This window comes from Camelina sativa, chromosome 8, assembly GCF_030686135.1.
Source record: "Camelina sativa cultivar CO46 ecotype springtype chromosome 8, ASM3068613v1".
Taxonomy (NCBI): Eukaryota; Viridiplantae; Streptophyta; class Magnoliopsida; order Brassicales; family Brassicaceae; genus Camelina; species Camelina sativa.
Window position 1 is genome coordinate 27551327 of NC_141887.1, and position 25779 is coordinate 27577105.

The following is a 25779-nucleotide window of genomic DNA, read 5'->3' on the forward strand; positions in this document are numbered from 1 at the left end:
AATCTTATCTACGATTAAAAGCAAATATGGTAATGGTAGAACACACTAAAAACCTTAAAAATTGAAATAGGAAGTGATTTTTTTATGACCCCAAGAAAATGTACTAGCCAAAGATTATATAAAAGAGACAAAGAAGGACAAATTATATGAAAATAGTGTTTATAACGCAATACGCCAATACCTCCTACTCCTACACCATTATTTGATCAATGTCACTTCACCTCTATAAACAGAGCTACGACAAATTGGACAATCCTGACTCTGTCTTAGCCAAGAAAAAATGCAATTCATGTGGAAACTATGATTGCACTTGGATAAACAAACCACCACTTTACCATCATCATCAGCATCAACCTTCTTCAAATCCTCAAGACATATAGGACAACACAATTCCACGTCCACAACTATCTCTTTAATCATCGCATCAATCTGCCGCGGATACATTGGCGGTTGTGGTTGCGACAGCGGTAGAGGCGGTTGCCGTCTTTGGAATCTAAGATTAGTTCCACGAGAATGATCATCATTAACGGTTGCATACATGGCAACGATGCCATACAAAACGAAGACGATGATCATAAGAGTGAAGTCTTCATGTAGATGACGATGATCATGAGTATTGTTTTCAATAGATGCGGGAGATGGTGACGGCGGAAAAGATCGCATGATTGTGTGAGTGGAGAGTAGTGTAATTAGCTTAAAAGAAATGGTGCAAATAATTTTTGTTATCTTAAAGGTAAATCTTGTGTTAGTTATAGCTTTGTGTGTTGCAAGATCTCATTAGCAAGAAAATAGGAAACTAAATTGCACCTATATAGGAAGACTTTGATAAGTATTCAAATTCACATATCCATTTGAGCGTGTAATTGTTGAAGTGACGTGTCAGTCATTGACTAGCTAGGATTAAACTTATGCAAAGCCGTCTAATATTCAAAAACCATAATTTTCTTTGAAACAAGTTGAGAAATGTGAACCAAAAGAAGACGTTTTATTCCAACAATACCAAACACAAAGGAAGAATTCATGAATACATGGGAAGTAGCTATGAGAAGGCCCTATCGCAAAGATCGGGACTTGAAAATCTTCACGTGCTTGAATCAGTGAGTCTTGATCTAGCTCTTCACAGGACATGAATATAAGACCTGAAGACGCTTTTGTTGTCTGTAGAATCATATCTGAGTACGAGTCTAGTACCTCCGTTTCTTGATCAAGAATTCGTCTTAGATCTTTCTTTCGAAGCGGTGGAAACTCCTCAACTGGATCATCTTGTTCTGAATCTGTAAAAGTAAAGCAGTTGAGACTTAAGAGCCAATAATAGAGGTCCATGTCGGATGTATTCAATTTCATATGACCTTTCATGTAATATTTAACGCATATTGTTACTTTGAGATATAGCAAAAGATCATCGGGCCAAAAAAGTCAACACTCAACAATCCTATAAGACAGCTTTGGTAAAGTGATAAGGAGTAAGTAATACCTTGTAATGGAAGATACATTTCACGTCGGAGCTGAGGAAGAACAAAATGGTTCCGGAAGAAGGAGACTTTATAGGTATTAAGTACCAATCTCGGGAGATTCAAACTCTGAGCAATGTGTTGTGTGAAGATCCATCCAGAATCATCGGTCAAACAGCTAATCTTCTCTTTTTCTTCCCCTGTCTCTGCCTCTGCAGATTGCAAGAGTTTAGACAAACAGTCACGAAACAGAGACTCACAGCTTCGGTTGAGAAGGGTTAAGAGAAGCGTGACATCGTGAGTTTTTGTCTCTGTTTCAGACAAGCCATCTTGGATCTCTAAGAAGGTGAAGAGAGGGTGGCTTGAGGCTTTTGGCGCATTGAAGCGCGTGTGGATCACAGTGATGGAGAAACCTCTTGAGTCGAGGATCTTGGCGAGCTGAATCATGGGGTTGATGCAGCCTTGTAAGGGAAGTGGAAACAGAATCACTCGTAGGCCATTACTCTTCTCCATTGAAGCTTTCTCTCCTTTTTGACCTTGTATCCAAATGCAGATCTCAGTGAATGCAATTATTATTTCCCTTTTGATAACATAGATATATATATAACACAAAGTCATGCACGTCGAGACTGAGACAAAACTGTACTCTTCTTGATGTAATAAGCTAATAAAGAAAGACCAGATTCCTTTACCCTCAAAGGGCATGTAGCTAGTGGTCTAATTTTTTTTATTGTAACTAAGAAAAATTAATAACTTAACCCAAAAAAAATGACAAGATTCTTGTACTAGTAGGTTGCAGGTTAATAATAAAAATTTGCAGAAAACGTGGCCTGCTACTTTCAGTTCATTTGTTTTAAACAAAACAAAACGCAACATGTAAACGACTAGATATATGATATATGATCAATTAAATTTTGTAAAGATTGATTTGCTGAACCGTTTTGTTCAAACGATCTTCCTACTTTTTCCTTGAGAAGTTGTATCCTCTCTCGGATGGCTTCTCCTTCGGTTTCCAACAATAATCTCCTTATCGCTACCTCAATCTCATTCCGCTCAACTCGACCCTCTAGATGTATCCCGACCATCCACACATCGCTAACAAATCTTGCGTTTAGCCATTGGTCCCAACGAAAAGGCAAACAAATCATAGGGACGGCTTCACAAACACTCTCAACGGTCGAGCTCCAACCATTATGTGTCAAGAATCCCCCAATGGCTCGATGATTTAGAACGTCTTGTTGCGGAGCCCATTTCACTATCTTTCCTTTCTCGTTAAGCCTTTTCATGATCTCTTCAGGGATTGTCTCGATCCATTCTTGCCACGGACTGAACCAACCCGTACGACCAACAAGAAGGGTTGGTCGCTGTTTCTTAGACCCCAAACAATCTCCATTAACTCTGATTCGCTGATGGTCACGATGCTCCCGAGACTCACGTAAATCACGGATTTGTCTTCTTGTTTGTCTAACCATGGAATGCAAGTCTCATCCGGTGCGGACAAGCTACTAGACGAGGCTGGAAAGTGCCTGTGAGAAGGGCCAATCGCAAAGATCGGAATTTCAAAATCTTCACGTGCCTGACTAAGTGAGTCTTGGTCCAACTCTTCACATGACATGAATATACGGCCTGAAGACGCCTTTGTCATTTTCAAAACCTTGTCCAAGAACGGATCTAGTAGCTCCGTTTCCACATCAAGAATCCGTGAAATATCCTTCTTTCGAAGCGGCCAAAACTCTTGAACTATATCCTCCTGTTCTGAATCTGCAAGCAAAATATTCTAACTATACGTTCTTTTTTACATGATATGAAAATACCATCTTATTTTCTAATTATACGTTCTCTTTTACATGATATCACGTTATTTTATTTACTACTTAGATATATAGATGATATATTTACTAAATACTTAACAAACAATTTTGTTAGATATATATTAGACTGTAAAGTAAGAAGAGAATACCTTGTAATGGAAGATACATTTCACGCCGGAGCTGAGGAAGAACAAAATGGTTCCTAAAGAAGGAGACTTGATAGGTATTAAGGACCAATCTCGGGAGTTTCAAACTCTGAGCAAGAGGATGTGTGAACATCCATCCAGAATCATCGGTCAAACAGTGTAGTCAAACTGTCACGAAACGGAGACTCACAGTTTCGGTTGAGAAGCGTTATGAGAAGCTTGGTATTGATAGTTCTTTTCTCTGTTTCTGACAAGCCATCTGGGATCTCTAAGAAGGTGAAGAGAGGGTGGTTCGAAGCTTTCGGCGCATTGAAGCGCGTGTGGATCACAGTGATGGAGAAACCTCTTCAGTGAAGGATCTTGGCGAGCTGAATCATGGGATTGATGCAGCCTTGCAAGGGAAGTGGAAACAGAATCACTCGCAGGCCATTACTCTTCTCCATTGAAGCTTTCGTCTTCTTTTCTTATATTTCGATCTAAACGCAAAAAAAGATTTGATATGGCAGTGAAGTTAGACAACATAAGAAATTAATACACTAAATATTGCGTTTAAGGGTCTTAACTCCACGCTTATCGATGAATAATAAAGAAATAGTATCAGATTTGTTTTCTCTCTCCGGAGGAGACAAAATACTTAGCTTTACAACTAAACAAAGCGCATAAGATACTATTAGCGATGCAAACACGTGATACACGACAACTTGCAAATACAAACTAAAGTGTATTGTTAGAATGATAATATACGATCAACCAACTCAGCTAAAGATCGAGATGACGAGCCTCCTTGTTTAACCGATCTTTTTACTTCATCTCGCAACACTTTGATCCTACCTCGAATCTCATCTCCTTCCGACTCAACCATTAGCCTTGTCACAGCTCTCTCGATTTCTCTTCTCTCCATCCGGCCTTCCAAGTGAATCCCAATCCTCCAAACTTCGCTTATGAATCTCGCGTTTAGCAATTGGTCCCATACAAAAGGCAAGCAGATCATAGGTACTCCTTCGCATATACTCTCTAACGTCGAGTTCCATCCATTGTGAGTCAAAAACCCTCCCGTGGCTCTATGCGCAAGAACATCTAGCTGAGGCGCCCATCTCACTATCTTTCCTTTACCCTCGAGACTTTCCATGAACCCTGAAGGTAACGACTCGATCCAATCTCTGCCACGGACTGAACCAGGCCGGACAACCCACAAGAAGGATTGGTTAGTGTTTCTAAGTCCGAAAGCAATCTCCAAGAAGTCAGACTCGCTGAGACTCGCAATGCTCCCTAAGCTCACGTAGATTACTGATCTCGTTTCACGCTCATCTAACCATGGAACACAGCTCTGGTCTGGTTCGAACAAACTACTAGACGAGGCTGGGACGTCATGGATATGAAAAGGGCCAATGGAGAATATCGGAAAGGTGAAGACTTTGTGGGACTCAGCAAGTGAATCTTGATCAAGCTCTTCGCAAGACAAGACTATAAGCCCTGAAGCTGGCTTAGTCGCTTCGAGTATCTTATGCAAGTAAGCGTCAAGAGGCTCACTCTGAGCGTTGGTTCCCATAATTCGAGAAAGATCCTTCTTTCGAAGCGGCGGAAACACCGGAACTAGATCCTCTGCTTCGGACTCTGAAACAAACATACCAAAAAGTTCAAGAAACAGAATCGTTTCCTTTTGAATCTTTGACCAAAAAGAAGAATGATTCTATTATGAGTCTCGGAGCCGTACCTGGTACTGGAAGAAACCCTTCACGGCGAAGTTGAGGAACAAGCAAGTGTCCGAGAAAGAATGAGAATTTATAAGCACAGAGGAAAAATCTCGGAAGATTGAAACTCTCAGCCACGGATTGTGTGAAAACCCACCCAGAATCATCGATCAAACAGCTAATTCTCCTTTCCTCTGTTCCTGAATCTGAACTAGGTTTTATGAGTTTAGCCAAACACTCTCGAAACGGGTTCGCGCAATTGTCGTTGAGAAGCGTGAGTTGAAGCAAAACATCTCGAGATTGGGACTCTGTTTCGGACAAGCCGTCGGGGATCTGTAAGAAAGTGAAGAGAGGATGGTCTGAAGATTTCGGCGCGTTGAAGCGCGTGTGGATGATGGTGATTGAGAAGCCTCTTGTATAAAGGATCTTTGCTAGCTGAAGCATAGGGTTTATACAACCCTGTAACGGTAGAGGAAACAGAATCACACGTCTCTCGTTTCTCTTCTCCGTTCAAGATTCTTCGTTTGTTCGTTCGTTCTTCCTCTCTCTACAATTTGATTTGGAGAATAGAGAGACTATACAATAAGTCAAGAAGACATCCACTGGCCTACAGGCCCTACACACTACCAAAGACATCATAAGTGACAAGTGTACATGACTATGACATAATCTATTGGAATATGAATACAGACAACCTAGTTAAACCTAAAATAGTTATTTTGAATTTAAGATTTTACTTTAGACAACAGGTTCTTTTCTTTTTGCATATAATAGAAACGTTGAGGTATCTTTAGCAAAAATATTCCAAACTTACAACAATAGTATATGATTAACCAAAGTATCAATAGATAGAAAAGACGAGCCTCCTTGTTTAACCGATCTTTCAACCTCGTCTTTCAAAACCTTCATCCTCTCACGAATCTTTTCTCCTTCACTCTCCACCATTAACATCCTCACAGCTTTCTCAATCTCTTTTTTGTCAATCCGACCTTCCAAGTGAATTCCGACATTCCAAACATCGCTCACAAATCTTGAGTTCAGCATTTGATCCCAACCTCCAGGCAAGCAGATCATAGGAACCCCTTCGCATATACTCTCTAGCGTCGAGTTCCAACCATTGTGTGTCAAAAACCCTCCAATGGCTCGATGCGCAAGAACCTCCTGTTGTGGTGCCCATTTCACAATTTTTCCTTTCTCTTCAAGGCTTCTCAGGAGCCCTTCAGAGAGCGATTCGATCCACTTGGCGCCGAGTACCAAACCAGGTCGTACCACCCACAAGAAAGGCTGTTTGCTATTGCTTAAACCACAAGCAATCTCCAAGAACTCTGTTTCCGTAATGTTCACAACGCTTCCTAGACTCACGTAGATCACGGATTTGTCCTCTTGACTATCTAACCAAGGAATACAAGTCTCGTCTTGTGTGAACAAGCTGCTTGACGAAGCAGAGAAATAGCTGTGAAACGGACCAATCGCAAAGACCGGAACTTTAAAAATCTCGTTAGATAGAGTCAACGAATCTTTCTCAAGCTCCTCGCAGGACATGTATATTATCCCTGAAGATCTCATAGTCGTTTCGACCACAACAAGTAAGAACGGATCCAGTTTCTCTCCGAATTCCCCGAAAACCTTTGCAAGATCTCTCTTTTGAAGCGGCGGGAACTCAATAACAGAGTCCTCTGCTTCCGAATCTTAAGACACACACAAAAAAAAAGGCTCAAAACCGTCTTATAATTTTCATAACCACATTAGCTATTTTAGTATGTTATTTTCTTGACATGCAATAATACGTCATATTTATTCGATAACACGTATTAAAAAAATAAAAAATACCATAATTATGGTCGTAAATAAATGCACGTTTTTTTTTACTTTTTCCTCATTTTCATTGGATGACATAAAGCTAAAATAAACTAGTAGCATAACATTCATTGGGCGCCGCTACGAAGAGCCTTTTAGTCAAAGTAAGCAATTTTATATTTTTAAAATTTTACTACACAATTTATTTACCTTTTTTTCCTAAAAAGCAAATTGACCCTAAAGAAAAATAAGGATTTCAAGAAAAATTTACCTGAAACTGAAAAATATCCTTTGGTTCTGATAAGAGGAAGTGTTGGATAAGCATTGAAGAAAGTGGCTTTGAAAGTACAAAGAACCATCCACGGAAGATTCAAACTCTCTGAAACAGTTTGCGTGAAGAGCCATCCACAGTCATCGATCAAACAACTAACCTTCTCCGATGATGATTCTTTAGATTCAAGCAACACCTTGTTCAAGCAATCACGAAACGGAGACTCGGCGTTAATGTTGATTTGCGCGAGCAGAGACATAACATTCGAAGTAGGACCATCTTTAATCTGAGCTTCAGACAAGCCATCTTGAATCTGCAAGAAAGTGAAGAGTGGATGGCTCGACGCTTTAGGTGCGTTGAAGCGCGTGTGGATCACAGTGATTGAGAAGCCTCTCGAGTGAAGGATGTTGGCGAGCTGAAGCATAGGATTTATGCAACCTTGTAACGGAAGAGGGAAGAGGATCACTCTTAGACCATTTCTCTTCTCCTCCTCCATTGAAATTGAAAAGCTCTGTTTTTTTTTTCTTTTGTTTGGGGTTTTGTGAAGAAAAAAAAAGATGGAAGTTTTGTGTACTTTATCCAATCGTTTGTTTATTTCTCAGATATGGAGAATCTATAATGGAGACAAAGCTTTTATTGCTATGTGTGTTTGGTTTTAGAGACCATTCAACTTTCCACCGGTTTTGTTGACGTTTTCAATTTTAATACTCCTCGTCGGGTCACTATCAGAGATATTGAGTTTTTAATTTTATATTTATTACTTTTAACAAAAAATGTTTACTTTAAAGTTGGATTTTTTTAGTAAAAATACGTTTTTAAGTTGAAGATAACATCGGTTTTATTTTTTAAGTAAAAATACGTTTTAATTTTAATAACAGTTTGATCTTGCGTGGTTTGTCTCTAGTCGGTTTCAAGGTTTTCTTTGCTTTTAAGCTTCTTGTCCTTCTAGTCTGGCTGATGAGGTGTTTGGGTAGTTGTATTTGTGTCTTTGGTCGCGTTGGTATCCTGCTTTCCTCTCTGTCGGTTTGCTTCTGGTTTGGCGTTGGTGTGAGATCTTTCCGGCTTTATTGGTGCTTCCGATGTTTAATGTTCTATAGATAAGCTTTGCAGAAGTCTATCGTGCCTTTGTTCAATTATAGTGTTCAGGTTTCATTTTTTCCTAAACTTTTGTTTCTGTTTAGTTTCTACTTATGTGTTTGCTTTATAATCAGTTTTCCCGTTTCTTCCGGATGTAGTTTCCCTCGTTTAGGCTAATGATTCTGGGAACATTCAATAGTTCGCCGGCTCTTATAGTTTCAACTTATATCCTTCCTTTGTTTTATCAATAAAATGCAGATGAAAAAAAAAAAAGTTGAAGATAACATCGAAATTAAACAAGTGTTTAGGTAGGTCTAACATTGTCGTCGTCATCATCGTGAATCATTTTTGTAGTTGAGAATTAAAAAGTATTGTATACTAGTACTAATTGTTTTTAGCTAACCGGTTGATTTTTACCTTTTTAATCTTAGCAAGAGAAAGAGATGTGGCGTGGGATATTAGAAATGAGAACGAGAGGAAGAAGAAAGATGGTAAGCCGAGGGTATTACTATTCGTTGTTGGTCGTAGATGGAGATTTTTATGCATGGTAACAACAACAGCGATCCTCACATGTCTGGGACTCTCGACTGATGGTTAGAACCAGCTTCCTAAGAGTTTTTTTCGATCATATCGGAAACATTTAATCTCCATAAAATGCGTATTCTCGCAAAAAAAAAAAAAAAATGGAATATAGCAAAATTTTAGGCGACCCAATAGCAATAACAATAGTTCTTTTTTTTTTTTTTTTTTAATTTCCAAAAAATTAACATGAGTAGTTTTTTCCAAAGATCCTTGAAGCCCATAAATTGTCACCAAATATTGGGTCTCACCGATTGATATGCTATTGTTGGATAATTTGTCTTTTGCCGGTTTTTCTGCATCTCAAGCAATGTAATTTCCTTTTTTCCTATGGATTTATTTGCGTTTTGCATCAATCAAATTAGGTTTTGATAAAGAAAAAGAAAAATATATTTATTTTTGTCGTTAAAAAAAAATAACATTAAAATTTGTTCTTGTGAATAAATAAAAATCCACGTGTAAATTATGGATCTTTGACTTAGCAATAGAGAGAGATGCAAATAGTTCGGAAAGAAACGAGAGACGTAATAGTTATCACTTATTCTTCTTCTTCCACAATTTTCCCAATATTGTCACATCCCTCAAAGGCTCAAAGCTCTCTCAACAATGGCGACGGAACTCAACCATGAGAATTTCCCTGTTCTCTCTTACGTACTGGATCGTCTCCCTTCCCTCACCGCCAAATCCTCTCCCGATGTCGACCGATCATCGTCGTCAGCTTCCTCCTCCAAATCCGATCCCTCTTCTTCATCATCATCGTCGTCGAGCCACTCCATCGAGATCGTGACTCAGATGCCTCACTTGGCTCATCCCGATGTTCTTGCCTCCATGACTAACGCTATAGCCGACGTCTCTCAGACCCGATCCGTTCTTCGAACCCTAGGACCTAGACCCGATCACGAAACCGTCGACAAAGCTCGTGCAAGGCTCGTCGAGATCGAGGCTTCTTTGTCGGAATCTTTCGAGGAGATCGCTCTCTCCCCGAAAGATAGTGACGTGGTGGAGAAGGAACAGAAGAGGAGAGAAGCTGTGGAAGTAGAAAAGACTTGGTATAACTCGATCTTGAAGCTTAACGAGCTTCATGAATCTTACGAGAAGCTTTTGAAAGAAGCTGAGGAGAGGCTCGTGAGGATCTACGAGTCCGCGGAGAAGAATGCTGCGGCGGTGGCTGAGGAGGAAGCTGCCGAGGTTGAAGTCAATGAAGAGGTTGTGAGTATATTGCAACAAGCTGCTTCTGAGAATCCATTGGACCGAGTTGATTTGTCTGGTCGGAAACTGAAACTGCTCCCTGAAGCATTTGGAAAGATTCAAGGCCTCCTTGTTCTTAATCTCTATAACAATCAGCTTGTGGTCAGTTTCTACATCCCATAAAAAGTCAAGTTCTTAATCTTTGATCATATTATCTGTTAAAATTCTTGATATTGTTATGTATGTGTCAAAGTTGTAAACTCTGCTCTGGATTTTTGAGTCTTTAGTGTAAAGTCTTAGGATATGTCTAGATTAAGTAGTGGAACTGGTATTGTTCTTGTGGGTGATGTTAAGATTGAGATAGATTTAAAAGTGTATGTTGCTTGTCTGTATCAAAATGTTTATGTTTGTGACAGGCCATTCCAGATTCGATAGCCGGGTTGCAAAACCTTCTTGAACTCGATGTTTCCACGAATTTTCTGGAGACATTACCTGACTCGATCGGTTTGTTGTCTAAATTGAAGATTTTGAATGTCTCTTGTAACAAACTCACAACTTTACCAGATTCCATCTGCCATTGTGGGTGAGTGTTTTGATTATTTTTCCTCTGTTATTATTAAGCTCTCTGTTTCTTTCTTACTTCTGTTGTCAAATTTTTCAGATCGTTGGTTGTCTTGGACGCAAGCTACAACAATCTTACCTACTTACCAACAAACATTGGATTCGAGCTAGTGAAACTAGAGAAGCTCTTGATCCATCTCAACAAAATCAGATCCATACCAACGTCTATTGGCGAAATGAGATCCTTGCGTTACCTTGATGCGCACTTTAATGAACTCAATGGTCTTCCAAGTTCTTTCGGGATGCTCACAAACCTTGAGTACCTTAACCTGAGCAGTAACTTCAGCGATCTCCAAGATCTCCCTGCTTCATTCGGCGATCTCATAAGCCTTCAAGAACTCGACTTGAGTAACAACCAAATCCATTCTCTTCCAGACGCTTTTGGCACGCTTGTGAACCTGACCAAACTGAACTTGGACCAAAACCCGCTCGTGGTCCCGCCTCAGGATGTGGTGAAACAAGGCGTGGATGCGGTTAAAATGTATATGGGTAAGAGATGGGTCAGTATGTTGGAAGAGGAAGAGAAGATGGCCAATCTGAAGGATGAGATGGATCAGACAAACGCGGATTGGCTCACCCGTACCACCTCTAAGCTGAAAACGTATGTTACTGAGGTTTCGGACTATCTTGGCTCGACTTCGCCTAAAGATCCTTACCTTGACCAGCAGCTGTGAATTGTGGCTTTGAGGTTTCATTTAACATTTTTCTTGTTGATGTCTGAAGAAACAGTTTCCCAAGAAGCTCCACTTCAGTTTTTGAATTGTCCTTCCCCTGCTGCACTGTGTCCGTATATAGATTTTGCTCTTTAGTTTGTTTCTGATTTTTAATGTTATTATTCTTTATATTTCTCATAACATTTCATTTATTTGTTTACTATATTTCTTCTTCTAAAGTGGTAACCAGTTTTTTTTTTTTTTTTTTTTATGTATGCTCTTCAACACTCTTTGAGTTTTGAGCGATGAAAACATAATTTTTTTGTTATTATGTTCATGTTTAAGAAAGTCGTAGGTGGTATCTGGACGGTGATCCAGTGCCTATTGCTTAGTCGGGGTCTAGACTGTTTTTAGACGGTTTAGGCGTTTACGACATAAAACATTATATATATAAAAATATCTAAAAATATATGTTAGAAAAATTAAAAAATTATAAATTATAAACAAAAGTAAGAAATATACATTTATTTAAGTTATATTAACAACATATAAATGTTTATAATTACAAATACAAATATAAAACTTAATATTTTTTATTATATGTAGTTAAAAATTAAAAGAAAATTTATGTAATTTTAAGCGGTTCAGGCGGTCATTTAGACGTCTGTTGAACGTTGTCTAGCGCCTAGACCGCTTTCTTGAACACATTTACAACCGTTATTGAATATAAAATTTGTAAGAATTAAGAAAGGATTTTAATATTTTGTGGTATCTTTAAAAAAAGTATATTTTAATATGGTATTTAAAATAATAATTAAAAACATGTATTATTTTACGATTACCATAAATTATTTTTCTATATGACTGCGAGAGAATCAAAATTACAAAAGATTTTGTTTATGCTTTGAAATGTTCGAAAACGACGGATTCAATCAAATTTTAATATTATACTCCTCAACAGTACTATCAAATAGATATACGGTGCAATAAAATGCATATTGTATAGTCGTAGACAACAACATCAATGGTATTTGATTTTATATTCCGAAAAGAAAAAAGGGAAAACAACATAAACGCATAATCATATTAATGCTGCTTCAGATGAACGTGCAATACACATAGTTATTTAACAAAAATACAAAAAGTTGAAGCTATTTTAAATAAATTTTGCAAGTCCATATAAAGATTTTCTAAACCATATACAAATATACAAGGAATGGCTGATTTAGGCTTGTACACTTGTAGTAAACGATAGTCTTACAAGTTACAATTAATATGATAGCTGATTTTAACCATCGATTTGGTAGTGATATTTTAGTTAGCTTTTATAGTTTATATAGTCTTAGAATTAAAATAATATCTCATATATATCTGGGTGACTGGGTCCCGTAATAATCAAGATGAAAAGATTTATTTCATGGAATTGGGAGATGTACATGTACACCAGAAGGTTCTGGTTTAGATTTTTAGTCATAAAATAATTTGGTTCACATATAACGACTCCCCGCTCTACATGCCACTAATTGATAATCAAGAGTCAAGATAGACAAGTATAGAACTAGATGTGCACTCGTGTATTACTTTTATCAATACTATTTTCAGAAGTTAAAAAAAACTTATTAATACTACTATTTATAGATTTTATAATATGGGAAATATATTATTTGATTACGACTTACGAGTTTAGGGAACGGATGTCACGACACTGCCAAAGCCGATATATATTAATTTGTTCAGTTCATAAAATCATTTGGTAAACCTATTATTGAATCTAAAATCTGATGTTCCGAACTTTAAAGACCATGTACAAAGAAAAAAAATTCTTGTTAGAAACTATCGTAGTTAATGGCTGCTAATCTTTCTACAATGATAGTATTAAACGGGTCAATACTCTACTTCTAATAAATTTGTTGCACGATTATTAGGTCCAACATATAAAATAAAATAAAAATATGATAGTTAAGTCATATTCGATTCGGTTAGAGGTTGATATAGTCATAAATTTGTTAGCAATTAAAAGATTGCTATATTATGAACTAAAAACGAAAAAATAGATATCGCAGCACTTAGCAAATATATATCTTGATCCCATGTCTTGTGTAAATACATAAACAAGACGTAAGCAGAGTGAGAGAGCGTGCAGACACGACAAAACAAAAGGCCTCCCCACGTTCCGGTCGGTTGGTGACAACGACGAATTTTTCTTTCTTGATTTCAATCTCTTTTAAGTTTTCATCAAATCCAAATTTTGCATAGATTAGTCTCTCTCTCTCTCTTTCTCTCTGTCTCTTCACTCAACTTAATTCCTCCAATCAGTTTTTTTTTTTTGGAGCTAATATGAGGAAACTATGTCCAAATTACAACCTCGAAGACGGGTTAGAAACCGTCCTCGAGGTTCCAATGCCTGAGGAGTTGTTTGCTGCGTCCAAGACAAAACCAGGATGGAACCAAATGAAGTCTTACTGGTCAAAACCTACCGCGACCGCAACCGGAACGGCAACAGCCACAAACATGACAAGACTCTTTGGTGGTCGTAACGCAGAGATCCAGCTCCTTCTTGGAGTCGTTGGAGCTCCTTTGATCCCTCTCCCCGTTCAGCCTGACCACCATAACGATTACGAGAACCCCATCCACAAAGACATCAAAGATCAACCTCTCGTAAGTTACTTTTATCCTAGAGTATTAAGTTACATTTGCTTTTGCTATTAGGTATTTCCAAACGAAAGCACTATCTAGATCGTATTTTTTTTTACTCGCATTCATTTTTTTGTATTGGAAATATGCAGGAGATGTCGATGGCACAATACATAGTGAAGCAATACATAGCGGCGGTAGGAGGCGATCGTGCGTTAAACGCGGTAGAGAGCATGTACGCGATGGGAAAAGTGAGGATGACGGCATCAGAGTTTTGCACAGGAGAAGGAAGCTTGAACAGCAAAATGGTGAAGGCGAGGAGTATAAAGAGCGGAGGAGGAGAAGTGGGAGGCTTTGTGTTGTGGCAGAAGGGGATAGAGTTATGGTGTCTTGAGCTAGTCGTCTCAGGCTGCAAAATCAGTGCCGGTAGTGACGCCAAAGTCGCTTGGAGACAAACTCCTTGGCATCCTTCTCATGCCTCTCGTGGTCCTCCTAGACCATTGCGACGTTTCCTCCAGGTAATCATCAATCCCCTTTTTTGTTTTTTTTTTTCTATAGTTTATTAATCATTTCGTTATTACTTTTTTACAATCATAGTTTTTAAGTGAAATCAATGACATTTTCTAAAGAATATGAAATACATAGCCAAACGTATTATTTGCAAAAAGAAAAACTATGGATGGTAAAATAACCAAAATATTGAAACACTATAGCAATTAGCAAGAAATTTTGCTATGATGGAATTGGAATAAACAATTGAACTATGATTTTTTTTTTTTTTTAATTAAATAGACTATAGCCCTTTTTATCTTCTATATTTTTGGGTTTTTATTCTTTTCTTATGTTTCTGCGAAATTTTAGGGGTTTTTAATACCGGAAATAATATTATTTGGAAAATAATTGATGTGGATATTTTTCTTGTGGTTATGCTACATTTCTAGTCTATATACTTGATTCATGAAAAAGACAAAGATCCTTTATGTCTCATAAAGCATATGCATCCACTGATCATTATGATGATACTGAAAGAGTTTTTCCACTTGGAGTTCGATGATACAATCTTATATTCCATCCTGATTTTGATGATTCTTGGTAGTTGTTGAAGTTTACTTTTCCTTGATTGTTGGCAAAAAGATCTTTCAATCATCAGACTTCCTCTTCTTTTGTTTTTTTGTTTTCATTTATTTCTAAAGAAAATTTGTCTAGCTAACCTACCTTCAACTTTGTCAAATGACATAATTGATCATCTTTGTGTGTGTGGTCATCGTATAATGTTTGATATACAACCTAAGAGAACCATACACACATATTTTACAATGTAAATTACTTATGACTTTTGATATTTGATATTTGAGATGACCATGGTCCATAAGTAAAGTGTGACGTGTCCCATGGAACTGAGCTCTTAATATTCTCATTTCAACGTGGACAAAATGCTTACAAGTTAAATTACCAAGGTTGTTGGAACCATCTATCAATGGTCCACCACTAACAACAACCATCAAGATATTATAGTAAATAGAGTATCTCCAACTATAGATATTCTTTGTTAACAAAGTAGACTTTTGTTCCCATTACCAAATATAGTTTTAGTTTAGTTACTTTTTTACAACATAAGATCTTCTGATGTCACCAAAACAATAGCGTTTGTTTGCTTTGGAAAAAAAATTGTAAAAATGATGAAATTAAGTTACTTATCGTTTGACTTGTTTCAAGTGTTTTTTCATTACTTATTATTCTGACATAAATCTCTGAAAAAATAACAACAGGGTCTTGATCCAAAATCAACGGCTAATCTATTCGCAAGATCGGTATGCATGGGAGAGAAGAAGATAAATGACGAAGACTGTTTCATACTCAAACTAGACGCAGAGCCATCAGCACTCAAGGCGAGAAGCAGCAGCAATGTAGAGATCATACGTCACACTGTGTGGGGATGTTTCAGCCAGAGGACAGGTCTTCTGATCCAACTTGAAGACTCTCACCTTCTAAGAATCAAAGCTCAAGACGATAACAGCATCTTCTGGGAGACAACAATGGAGTCTCTGATCCAAGATTACAGGACCATTGATGGTATCCAGGTTGCACACGCTGGCAAAAGCTCTGTTTCTCTGTTTCGGTTTGGTGAGAACTCGGATAACCACTCGAGGACTCGGATGGAAGAGACTTGGGAGATTGAGGAAATGGATTTTAACATCAAAGGTTTGTCTATGGATTGTTTCTTACCGCCTTCTGATCTCAAGAAGGATGATGACGAAGAAGAAGAAGTCGAATGTGGTTTAGCTGCTAACAATGAGAAGCTGCCTATGAAGATCCGGAGCGCTTCTTTGAGGATTAGTTCCTCTAAGATCCTAGCAATTGTCGAAGAAGAGGAAGATGAATCAGAGGTCACTGAAGAGACATAAGAAGCATGGCCACCCCCCAGTTTCGGTTCTTGTACATAACTTAATCTATTACAACATCGGAACAAAGGATATTATTTCTATTTTTGGTTTTTTTGGTTTCCTGTAAATCACTGAACTCTTGGGATGCAAAATGCAATGCAAGTGATCAGATTTTCACAATGAGATAAGAGAAGAGACTTTCACAAGACTGCAATTGCATTAAGATTTAGAGTGTGACTAGAGCTATATACATTATCATCCTCAACCACAAAACACATTTACATTTTCAAGACAGAAATAACAACCCGCAAATCAATCGCATTATGCGCTCTTCTAGGTCTTGGTCTTCCTCTCTAAACTTACAATAACCTTAAAAGTGGGAAAATGACATTGGTACAAGATTGAAATACCTTTCCCAGAGATCTCTACTGGCTATGTAGAGGGGACATTGAAGTGGAAGAGCCATGAGATCACAAAGGCAAAGACCATACAAGCTAAAAGGAAATTCAAGAACCGATGTCCTTGCCAGAAGCTTCTAGCTTCAGCCAATCGTGGACCAGATGTTCTCAGAGCTTGATTCACTACTACACCATTTGCTTCATTAAGACTTTCCTCAGACTCCACCTCAACAGTCCCAACAACATTACCAGCAATCGACCCGCATACTTCACAGATTCTGCAAAACAGCCCAACCATGAATCTCATCACAACGGTTTAAGAAAAAGAAAAAAAAAAGAAGCAAAGCTTTGTCTCTAAACTGAAAACAATTGGTCTCAAAACTGGAACATATCAAGCAGACAGTGAAAGCCAAAAGTGACAATAACCAAAACACTTAAAAAAGTAAACTTTCCTAAGTTTATGGAAGTATTAGCCTTTGTGAAAAACTATCTTAAAGGTTAGATTTTTATGTACTCATAGTGGGAAATAACTACCAAACCATCATTATCTGAGTTTGGGGATAATATTAAAGAACTTACTTGTTTCCTTTGATCTTGAACCAAGTCTCAGCACAGTGGTTATGAGCAGCAGCGAGATCAGCTTTACAAGAACAACCAAGCTCAATGGGAACACCAGATTCAAGATTCGCTGCATCTAAGCTCATGTGACAAATCCTACAATCTCTCTCAGATTGCAAGGCTTTCTCAGGCAATCCTCCAAGCTCCAGATCTACTTCCACCGAACACACCGACGCATTTGATCTCCTGTCTTCATCCTTGACTACTATCTCTCCTTCCTTCACCTCCACCGCAACGGAGCTCCTACGAGGAGGCTCTCCGTCTTCGTTGGAGCCACCATGGATTACTTGAACAGAGACAAGGGTCTCGAGATGTGGTGGCTGCACAGATTCCATTTTTCGTAAAGACCCAGATGAGGAATCCTCATGTAAATTACGAAATGAGACTTGAGAAGGTGATCATCAAGCCTCTCAAGCTCCTTGAAAGAAAGAGAGAGAAAAGAAAAAGAGAGAGAGAGAGAGAGTTCTGGTTGAAACGTTAAGAGTAAAATTACATGTGTACCACTGAGATTTGGAGTTAAGTGATCGTCGTCAGATTCTCTCTCAGACACTCTCTCTCTCTCTCTCTCTTGTGGTTCACCTGGGGAATCTGATATAAAACATTATTTTAAACAAACAAAGCTAAAGAGACAGACCCACCTCTAATTTATTTCTCGTCATTACCGTCACTTATAGGGATTTTAATTATATCTTAAAAGTATATATACACACCTAACCTAAATTAATGAATAATTCAATATCGTTGGATGATAGGCTTGATGATACTAGTATCTTTTACTGTCAATATAGGAATGGAGACAAACTAAGCAACTTAGATAAAATTGATCATAGAAGTTTTATTGAAATAAAATTGAGTCCAAAAAAAAGACAAACAGAGCATATATAAAACTCCATAATAAACAACAACTTCAAACCATATAAGGCAGAAAATCAAGCATATTAAAATCTAAAATTTTTTTTAGCTGTTTTTATAAATCTGTTTTGAGTTATTTAAGTAACTTTCAATACTGTATAAGTAACTAGACAAAAATATAGTATAGTTTGTAATTTTCTTCATGACCAAATTAAGATTATTCGACATAAATTTATATACCAATTTATCATTGGTTCTGTATAGAAGAAGTAGCCACTTATGGATATATATCAAGTTGTTTACGTCTAGGCTTTATTGCAAATTTAACCGTTGGGGTTGACCATAGAGTCCACAGACAACAACAACAACGACAACAACAACAACAGAGAATTTGATCCAGTATAGCCCAATCTCACAAAAAGGGATTTATAGTCTAAACCCAATAAAAAAAAAAGAGATACCAAGGAATGATCGTAACAATCAAGTTAAATTGCTATACAGTATACACTATCATTTTTTATAAATTGTTTTGACTTAAGTAAGACTCATGCATCGATTCTAAACTGTAACTATATACTAATACATAATTCCCTTTGCTACACCGCTAATAAAGCTTTTTTTTTATTGGTCTTTTTACCACTAGACTTAAACACCCCCACTTGCTCAAAAAGGTTTGCTAAATTTATTTTAAAGTTCAACATAAATTTCTGCCAAACTTCTGCTAATTAACAATTATATGATTTTTTTTCCTGAAAATATTTTTTGTATTCGTAAAAAAAATAATTTATAATCGTCGACTGCCTAACTAATTAAATAGATGTTTAGTAGGATGATCTAACCGATCAACCAAACGCTTCCTTGATTCATTAATTAAAAGGATTCGTGTTCGATTCAGCAATTTTTTTTTTTTACTAAATTAACGATTCAGCAATTTAGTCAATTAAATATGCTTAAAACTGAAGTAGATACTTTATTGAGTTCTAGGCAAGACAAATGCCAAGGATTATAGTACTAGTAGTAGAGATGTCAATTGGTCTCTAAAACCATGGGCTGTCCAGTCCAAATTAATTTGGACTAATTTTGGTTATTACCAAATTTAAAATGGTTAAATGGGTTTAAAACCAATTTAGCCCATTGATATATGGTCAAAACTAATTTGGATGTGGGCTATCCAATAACCCTAGAAAATTAGGGTTTTTACAATTTAGGGAAACTTTTTTTTCTTCATTTCATCGCTTCTCTCTTTCTCCTCTTTCTCTCTCAGCCTCTCAGGCGATAATCGATTCTAAGTTTCTTTCTCAGGCGATAATCGATTTCAAATCATCATTCATCTCGTCAATCGTCATCAATCATCTCCTCTGCAGCTCTGCTTCTCGTGATCTGAAGCTTGGAGCTTCAATCAGATCTAAAGCTCTACTTTGCAAACTTTTGAAAAGGTAAATTTTGTGGATTTACTCTAATTCGTAATTACTGGGTTTGTGGATTTGTGGGTTTTACTCTAATTACTCTAATTACTGGGTTTGTGATGTTGATTTTTATGTCCACAGATGGACAAATCACTGAGCTTGTGTGATGATAACTACATCGTGAGTGATACTGAATGGGATCGACATATGCTGGAAGAAAAAAACAATCTGGTGGAAGATGAAAACAATCTGGTGGAAGATGAATCTCTCATGGGTGAATCATCTCATGCTCAAGTGAAAAGAGGTAAATGTAGACATTCAAGGTGTTGGAAAAATTTCACTATAATTGGAGAGAAAGATAAAGATGATAAATATCATATTATATGTAACCACTGCAAGTATAATTATCACTTGAATCTGGATAGGAATGGAACAACTACTTTGCTTAGGCATATGAAAACTTGTTCCAAAACTCCTGGTAGTACTCCTAGTACTCATAGTCGAAAGATTGATATGATGGTATTCCGTGAGTTGATTGTTGTTGCCATTATAGAGCATGATCTTCCTTACTCATTTGTTGAATGTAGAAGGATTAGGGAAGCTTTTGCATATGTCAATCCGAGTATTGAGTTTTGGAGTAGGAATACTGCAGTTGCTGATGTTCTGAAAATTTTTGAGAAAGAGAAAAACAAACTTAAGCAGATTTTGAGTGAAATTCCGGGTCGAGTTTGTTTTACAACTGATTTGTGGAGAGCAATAACCGTGGAAGGTTATATGTGTTTAACTGCACATTACATTGATGCAAATTGGAACTTGCAAGCCAAAATAATATCGTTTTGTGCTTTTCCTCCACCTCATTCTGGTGTTGCATTGGGTATGAAGTTGATTGAGTTGTTGAAAGCATGGGGGTTAGATAAGAAAGTATTTACTATTACTGTAGACAATGCTTCATCGAATGATAATATGCAAGGAGTTCTAAAAAGGCAACTTAGAAAGGATTTGATCTGTGGTGGAGAGTTTTTTCATGTAAGGTGTGTAACTCATATTTTGAATCTGATAGTTCAAGATGGATTAGATGTGATAGAGAAAGCTTTAGATAAAATTAGGGAAAGTGTCAAGTTTGTGAGGATTTCAGAGTCTTGAGAACAAATGTTCTAAGGGTGTGTTGAAACTGTTGGGATTCATACTAAAGCTGGTCTTGTTATGGATGTGACAAAACGTTGGAACTCAACCCATCTAATGTTGTCTAGAGCGATCCAATTTAAAGATGTGCTGCGTAATCTTGCTGAAGTGGAGCCGAGTTATAAGTGGTTTCCGTCTGAATTGGAGTGGTCTAGAGCAGAGCTTATATGCGAGTTCTTGAGGCCATTTGATGAAATAACAAAAATTGTTTCAGGCTCTAAATATCCTACTGTGAATCTGTACTTTATGCAAGTTTGGAAAATTGAAAGTTGGCTTGAAGTTCATGCAATATCTGAGGATGAGACCATTTGTGAAATGGTGGACACCATGAAGCGGAAGTTTGACAAATATTGGAAAATCGGCTTTAGATATGTACTTGGATGAACCAGCTTTGGATATGGTTGCGTTTCAGAGTTTGGATGTCTTGAAGTATTGGAAAGATAATGCAGCACGTTTTAAAGAGTTATCTCGCATGGCATGTGATGTACTTTGTATTCCTATAACAACAGTGTCTTCCGAGTCATCATTTAGTGTGGGAAGTCAAGTTCTAAACAAGTACAGGAACCGTCTACTTCCATCTAATGTGCAAGCACTTATCTGTGCAAGAAACTGGTTAAGAGGTTTTGAGGAAATTAGTAAGTATACTAACTCTTATAGCTTGATTTTGTTTTGTTTTCTATAAATGAAGTGATGGTTCATTAATAGTTTTCATTTTGGTAGGTGGATCCGAGTTTTTTGAGGAAGATAAAGAAGAAGAAGAAGGAGAAACATGAGAAGAAGAAGGGGAGGAATGAGAAGGTGTAAGAAAGAAGATTAGAGTATGAATGAGAGTATGAGACCATTAATTTAAGTATGAGTATGAGACCATTAAGTATGAGTATGTATTGGATTTATAACTTATTTATGGATTTAGTATGGATTTATAACTTATGTATGGATTTATAACTTACTTATGGATTTCGTATGAACTTTTGAATGTTAATGATGAATTTATAAGTTTAATCTTAAAAATAAGTATTTGATGAGTTTATGTATAATCTGGATTTCATAGACAACTCAATTGGTCATGATCCTATTTGGTTTGAACATATTTGGACATGGTTTTATTTGGGCTTAAACCATGAATGTCAAAAAAATGGAGGTAATTGGACAAACCCATTTAGACATGGTCAGCCCAATTGATATCCCTAACTAGTAGTAGTACTAGTTTGATTCATTCACAAAACGTAAATCATTGTCAAAAAGTGTGATTACTAACAAAGTCAACAGGCTCCTTTTCTTCATTGTTACAACTTACAACACATCTCCTCCACACTTTGAATCCTCAAGTAACCCTAAATTTTTTTTTTTTAAAAAGTCAATAAAAATTAGAGAAACTGACATTTTTGTATATATATAAAACAATACATTAACGCACCACAACCATGAAACCGAAATAAAAAGGATTAATAAAAAAAAATTTTACTTAAAAACTGGAACTAAGAGAGAGAGAGATGTTGCAGCTTTAAGCCAAGCAAGATCTCTCCTTTTTTTTTTTTGAAGCTTCTTCTTCTCATCATCTTCCTCCAAAAAAAAATCCCAACTTTTTTGCTTTGCTTACCTGGGTTCTTCGTTTCCAGCCATATTCGCGTGTTCTAACCTAAAACCCAGAGAGTTCTCAGCTGATCGATGGAATAAAACATTTGTCATCATCAGTTCATCACTCGTTAAAAAAATCTGTGTACTTTTTTTTTTGGGTCCAGATTCGATTCGCACCAAAATCCCCAAATCCGCAAAAAGTTAATAGAATAGGGTTTTTGAGATTTGAAATCTCCATTCAGATCGAAAGATGAAGATGGCGACGAATGGTCGGTTTTTCACAATCGGGCTAGTAACGTCTTGGTACTCATCCAACATTGGAGTATTGTTGCTGAACAAGTACTTGCTCAGCAACTACGGTTTCAAATACCCAATCTTTCTCACCATGTGTCACATGACTGCTTGTTCCCTGCTCAGCTACGTCGCCATTGCTTGGTTGAAGATGGTTCCGATGCAGACCATTCGATCCCGTGTTCAGTTCTTCAAGATCTCTGCTTTAAGCCTCGTTTTTTGTGTGTCGGTGGTCTTTGGGAACATCTCTCTTCGGTTTCTCCCTGTTTCCTTTAACCAGGCCATTGGTGCTACGACGCCGTTTTTCACGGCCGTGTTTGCTTACTTGATGACCCTTAAGCGGGAGGCTTGGTTGACTTACTTCACTCTCGTCCCTGTTGTCACCGGTGTTGTTATTGCTAGTGGGGTAATTCTCCAACACTCTTCAAGTTGAATCCTTTTTTTAAGTATTTGCATTTTGATAAAATTGATGGATTCTTAGAGAGATTGATATAGTTTTGAAGTAAAAGCGTGAATTAGAGTTTGAATTGCTCTGGTTGATTCAATTCATAGGCTGCCATCATAGGTATAATTTTGGAGCAAGAAGCTTAGATGTCATTACGAGATTAATATGGTTGGTTCAGTTTCATTTTATGGCCAATGCTACGAGCTCTTAAGCTCTGACATTGTTGAATTACGTTTCACATTAGAAATTTTTTGGATTGTTTTATGTTTTGGATTCGCTGAAATTCTGTGTTTCACTCATCCTCTCTTCACCTTATGAACATTTGTTGCTCATAATGTTTGATTAGCGGAAATTTTTGTTCTTTCTCTGTGTGATGTGTTTGCTTCCTCTGATATCTTCTTTATTTCTCTGAGTGCTTTCCTCTGTTTGACATTTCTTAATTTCTGGTTGTCTCAGGGTGAGCCAAGCTTTCACCTGTTTGGATTCCTTATGTGCATTGCAGCCACAGCTGCGAGAGCACTTAAATCAGTGCTTCAAGGAATTTTACTTTCTTCTGAAGGGTAAGATACGGCTGACATTGTCTCAGTGTGATTGTTTAAAGGTCTATGTAGCAATAGTTTGCATATCCTAAAGAGTGTTGCTAAAAAGATTCTTAATTGTTGTATTGAAGGGAAAAGCTCAACTCCATGAATCTCCTCCTTTACATGGCTCCAATAGCTGTCGTGTTCCTTCTGCCTGCTACTCTTATCATGGAGAAAAATGTTGTCGGCATTACAATTGCACTTGCAAGAGATGATTTCAGGATCGTTTGGTATCTTCTATTCAATTCAGCGCTCGCCTATTTCGTCAACTTGACTAATTTCTTAGTCACGAAACACACTAGCGCCCTCACTCTGCAGGTAATTTACAGTCCAGTTTCTTTTTACATCCTTGTTTATGGTAGATTTAGATGATATGTTATATTTGGTTGACACAGAGTCGGTCCAAGTATGTGTAGAAGTAGTGAGAAACAGTTACCAGCTTGATCCTGTTAGTGTCATGTTTCTTGGATGTTCGGTTGGATTTGGTTTTAAATGTACTTATGTGTATGATAATATGCGTGTTGTGCCCTTACGTTTCAAAATGAATCTCAAGATGTGATTCACGTAAACTCATACGACCTTGTTCTGATTGGTCTGTGACAGGTGCTAGGAAACGCCAAAGGAGCTGTAGCAGTGGTGGTCTCCATTCTAATCTTTAAGAATCCGGTTTCAGTAACAGGAATGCTGGGTTACTCCCTCACCGTCTGTGGAGTGATCCTCTACAGCGAAGCCAAGAAACGAAGCAAATGAGAACACCAAACACACACACACCAAGCTTCTTCTTCTTCTTCTTCCTCCTCGTTCCTCCTTATATATATATATATATATATGTTTTATTTTTTCTCTCCCATATGGAAAACACAGGCCAGTAGTCGCTTTTGCTGTTACCAAAATCTTACACAGCATAACTGACTCTTGTCTTAATGAAAAGTTGGGGCAAAAGCATGGATATTGTTGGCAGAAACACGAGAAGCAAAGCAACACAAGGATGATTGATTTACACAAAGGCAAAGAATTTAGAGAATTTTCTATGAATAAGTAACCTTTTTTTTCTTTTTGTCCTTTCTCGGATTCTCTTGCCTTTTCTCGTAGGTTGTTTGTTGAAGTAGCTTTTTTTGTTTTCTTCGATTCTTTTACATTTTTAGTTTTGGTAATGTCAAACATTTACAACAACACCGATTAGTTAATGGAAAGAGAAAAAGTTCCTAATCTTTTTGTTCTTTAAACCCCTTTTTTTCCTAGTAATGTCATCATGCGAGAATTCAATTCAATATTATGCTATCTCAAGGTTTCTGAGTTGTTGAGATCACAAAGCTGTGTAGTAACTGTTGTGGGCAGAGCAGAGCAGAGAGAATCAGAATTGGAAGTGATAACAGTCTGCAGGGGAGAAAGAGCTAACAGAGAGAAGGGGACAAAGGAGTTATTTTTTACGGAAGAGGACACAGTCTTGTCTTTGTCTATATAGCCTGTCTTGTCAAATCACTCGCTTCATTTTCTTTATCTGGTAACGGCAGCCATTATCATATCAAGCTGTAGATCCGAATTCACCGCAGCATATCTCACTTTCATGATCTACAATAATCCACACACACAATTTAGTACTAAGTAGGCCAATGCAAATAGATTTTGTAAAGAGAGTGTGTGGTGATGGAGAAGACTCGCTCCACTTATTATTATTAGTCTTGGTACCAAAAGTTGTAATGTGATAATAATAACCCTCTCGACAGGGAAAAAGCAAGAGTAAAAATTCAGGAGATATAGAGAGTGGAAAACGCCAAAAAAATGGGGTCGGAGAGGAACGAAAAAGGCAAGAGATGTTGGAGTAAATTGGTAATGTATACACTTACAAGTCAGACAAGAAAGCTGAAAAGAAACCAAAAAAAGTTGGAAGATTAAGAGAGTTGGGAGACTGTGACAGTTGAGTCGAGTCTATGAAACTCTTTCAAGTACTCGAGTGGGCTTTTCATGAATCGAGAAAAGTAATTGAGAGATATTGTTAAGGGTGGCCTCTTTTTGCAGGACGATGATAATGAGGACCATGTACACACACGTATCCACGCTTTTACCCAAAGGACACTGGACGCTCCCCTTCTATTTCTTGATCAATGGTTTCTCACTAGAGACT

At 37.4% G+C, this 25779-nt stretch overlaps 8 protein-coding genes and 1 pseudogene across 11 annotated transcripts; 3 read left to right on the forward strand and 6 right to left on the reverse strand.

The window, feature by feature from the left end:
• Window positions 1-114: 114 nt before the first annotated feature.
• On the reverse strand, window positions 115-694 carry LOC104708523 (RING-H2 finger protein ATL54-like). Its single transcript, XM_010425110.2, has one exon. It carries the CDS (start codon window positions 661-663, stop codon window positions 199-201), a length of 465 nt encoding a protein of 154 aa, XP_010423412.2. The 5' UTR covers window positions 664-694; the 3' UTR covers window positions 115-198.
• A 227-nt stretch (window positions 695-921) lies between these two features.
• Window positions 922-2551, reverse strand: LOC109124966 (UDP-glycosyltransferase 76C3-like). Of its 2 annotated transcripts, XM_019228841.2 has the most exons (3): window positions 2414-2551; window positions 1475-1987; window positions 922-1274 (listed from the first exon to the last, which is right to left on the reverse strand). In XM_019228841.2, the coding sequence occupies exons 2-3, from the start codon at window positions 1962-1964 to the stop codon at window positions 928-930; spliced, it is 837 nt and encodes a 278-aa protein (XP_019084386.2). In that variant the 5' UTR covers window positions 1965-1987; window positions 2414-2551; the 3' UTR covers window positions 922-927. The 2 variants fall into 2 exon arrangements, with proteins under 2 accessions (XP_019084386.2, XP_087319555.1); XM_087463429.1 differs by lacking the exon at window positions 2414-2551 and having other exon boundaries at window positions 1475-2206.
• LOC104709922 (UDP-glycosyltransferase 76C5-like) lies at window positions 2229-3851 on the reverse strand (annotated as a pseudogene). The gene is made up of 2 exons (XR_015564713.1): window positions 3412-3851; window positions 2229-3212 (listed from the first exon to the last, which is right to left on the reverse strand). The product of XR_015564713.1 is annotated as a UDP-glycosyltransferase 76C5-like (transcript).
• A 100-nt stretch (window positions 3852-3951) lies between these two features.
• Window positions 3952-5664, reverse strand: LOC104708524 (UDP-glycosyltransferase 76C1). Its single transcript, XM_010425111.3, has 2 exons — window positions 5123-5664; window positions 3952-5022 (listed from the first exon to the last, which is right to left on the reverse strand). The coding sequence occupies exons 1-2, from the start codon at window positions 5541-5543 to the stop codon at window positions 4136-4138; spliced, it is 1308 nt and encodes a 435-aa protein (XP_010423413.2). The 5' UTR covers window positions 5544-5664; the 3' UTR covers window positions 3952-4135.
• Window positions 5665-5836: 172 nt separating this feature from the next.
• On the reverse strand, window positions 5837-7843 carry LOC104708525 (UDP-glycosyltransferase 76C2). The gene is made up of 2 exons (XM_010425113.3): window positions 7168-7843; window positions 5837-6787 (listed from the first exon to the last, which is right to left on the reverse strand). The coding sequence occupies exons 1-2, from the start codon at window positions 7661-7663 to the stop codon at window positions 5910-5912; spliced, it is 1374 nt and encodes a 457-aa protein (XP_010423415.2). The 5' UTR covers window positions 7664-7843; the 3' UTR covers window positions 5837-5909.
• A 1455-nt stretch (window positions 7844-9298) lies between these two features.
• LOC104708526 (plant intracellular Ras-group-related LRR protein 1) lies at window positions 9299-11524 on the forward strand. The gene is made up of 3 exons (XM_010425114.3): window positions 9299-10173; window positions 10428-10594; window positions 10673-11524. Exons 1-3 carry the CDS (start codon window positions 9430-9432, stop codon window positions 11304-11306), a joined length of 1545 nt encoding a protein of 514 aa, XP_010423416.1. The 5' UTR covers window positions 9299-9429; the 3' UTR covers window positions 11307-11524.
• Window positions 11525-13304: 1780 nt separating this feature from the next.
• On the forward strand, window positions 13305-16483 carry LOC104708528 (uncharacterized). The gene is made up of 3 exons (XM_010425117.3): window positions 13305-13943; window positions 14072-14437; window positions 15689-16483. The coding sequence occupies exons 1-3, from the start codon at window positions 13623-13625 to the stop codon at window positions 16322-16324; spliced, it is 1323 nt and encodes a 440-aa protein (XP_010423419.1). The 5' UTR covers window positions 13305-13622; the 3' UTR covers window positions 16325-16483.
• Window positions 15566-17961, reverse strand: LOC104708527 (uncharacterized). Of its 2 annotated transcripts, XM_010425116.3 has the most exons (3): window positions 17281-17867; window positions 16714-16979; window positions 15566-16270 (listed from the first exon to the last, which is right to left on the reverse strand). In XM_010425116.3, the coding sequence occupies exons 1-2, from the start codon at window positions 17652-17654 to the stop codon at window positions 16736-16738; spliced, it is 618 nt and encodes a 205-aa protein (XP_010423418.1). In that variant the 5' UTR covers window positions 17655-17867; the 3' UTR covers window positions 15566-16270; window positions 16714-16735. The 2 variants fall into 2 exon arrangements, with proteins under 2 accessions (XP_010423418.1, XP_010423417.1); XM_010425115.3 differs by lacking the exon at window positions 15566-16270 and having other exon boundaries at window positions 16502-16979; window positions 17281-17961.
• A 4024-nt stretch (window positions 17962-21985) lies between these two features.
• LOC104708529 (putative sugar phosphate/phosphate translocator At5g05820) lies at window positions 21986-24863 on the forward strand. The gene is made up of 4 exons (XM_010425118.3): window positions 21986-23034; window positions 23530-23633; window positions 23744-23972; window positions 24258-24863. The coding sequence occupies exons 1-4, from the start codon at window positions 22588-22590 to the stop codon at window positions 24402-24404; spliced, it is 927 nt and encodes a 308-aa protein (XP_010423420.1). The 5' UTR covers window positions 21986-22587; the 3' UTR covers window positions 24405-24863.
• Window positions 24864-25779: the final 916 nt, after the last annotated feature.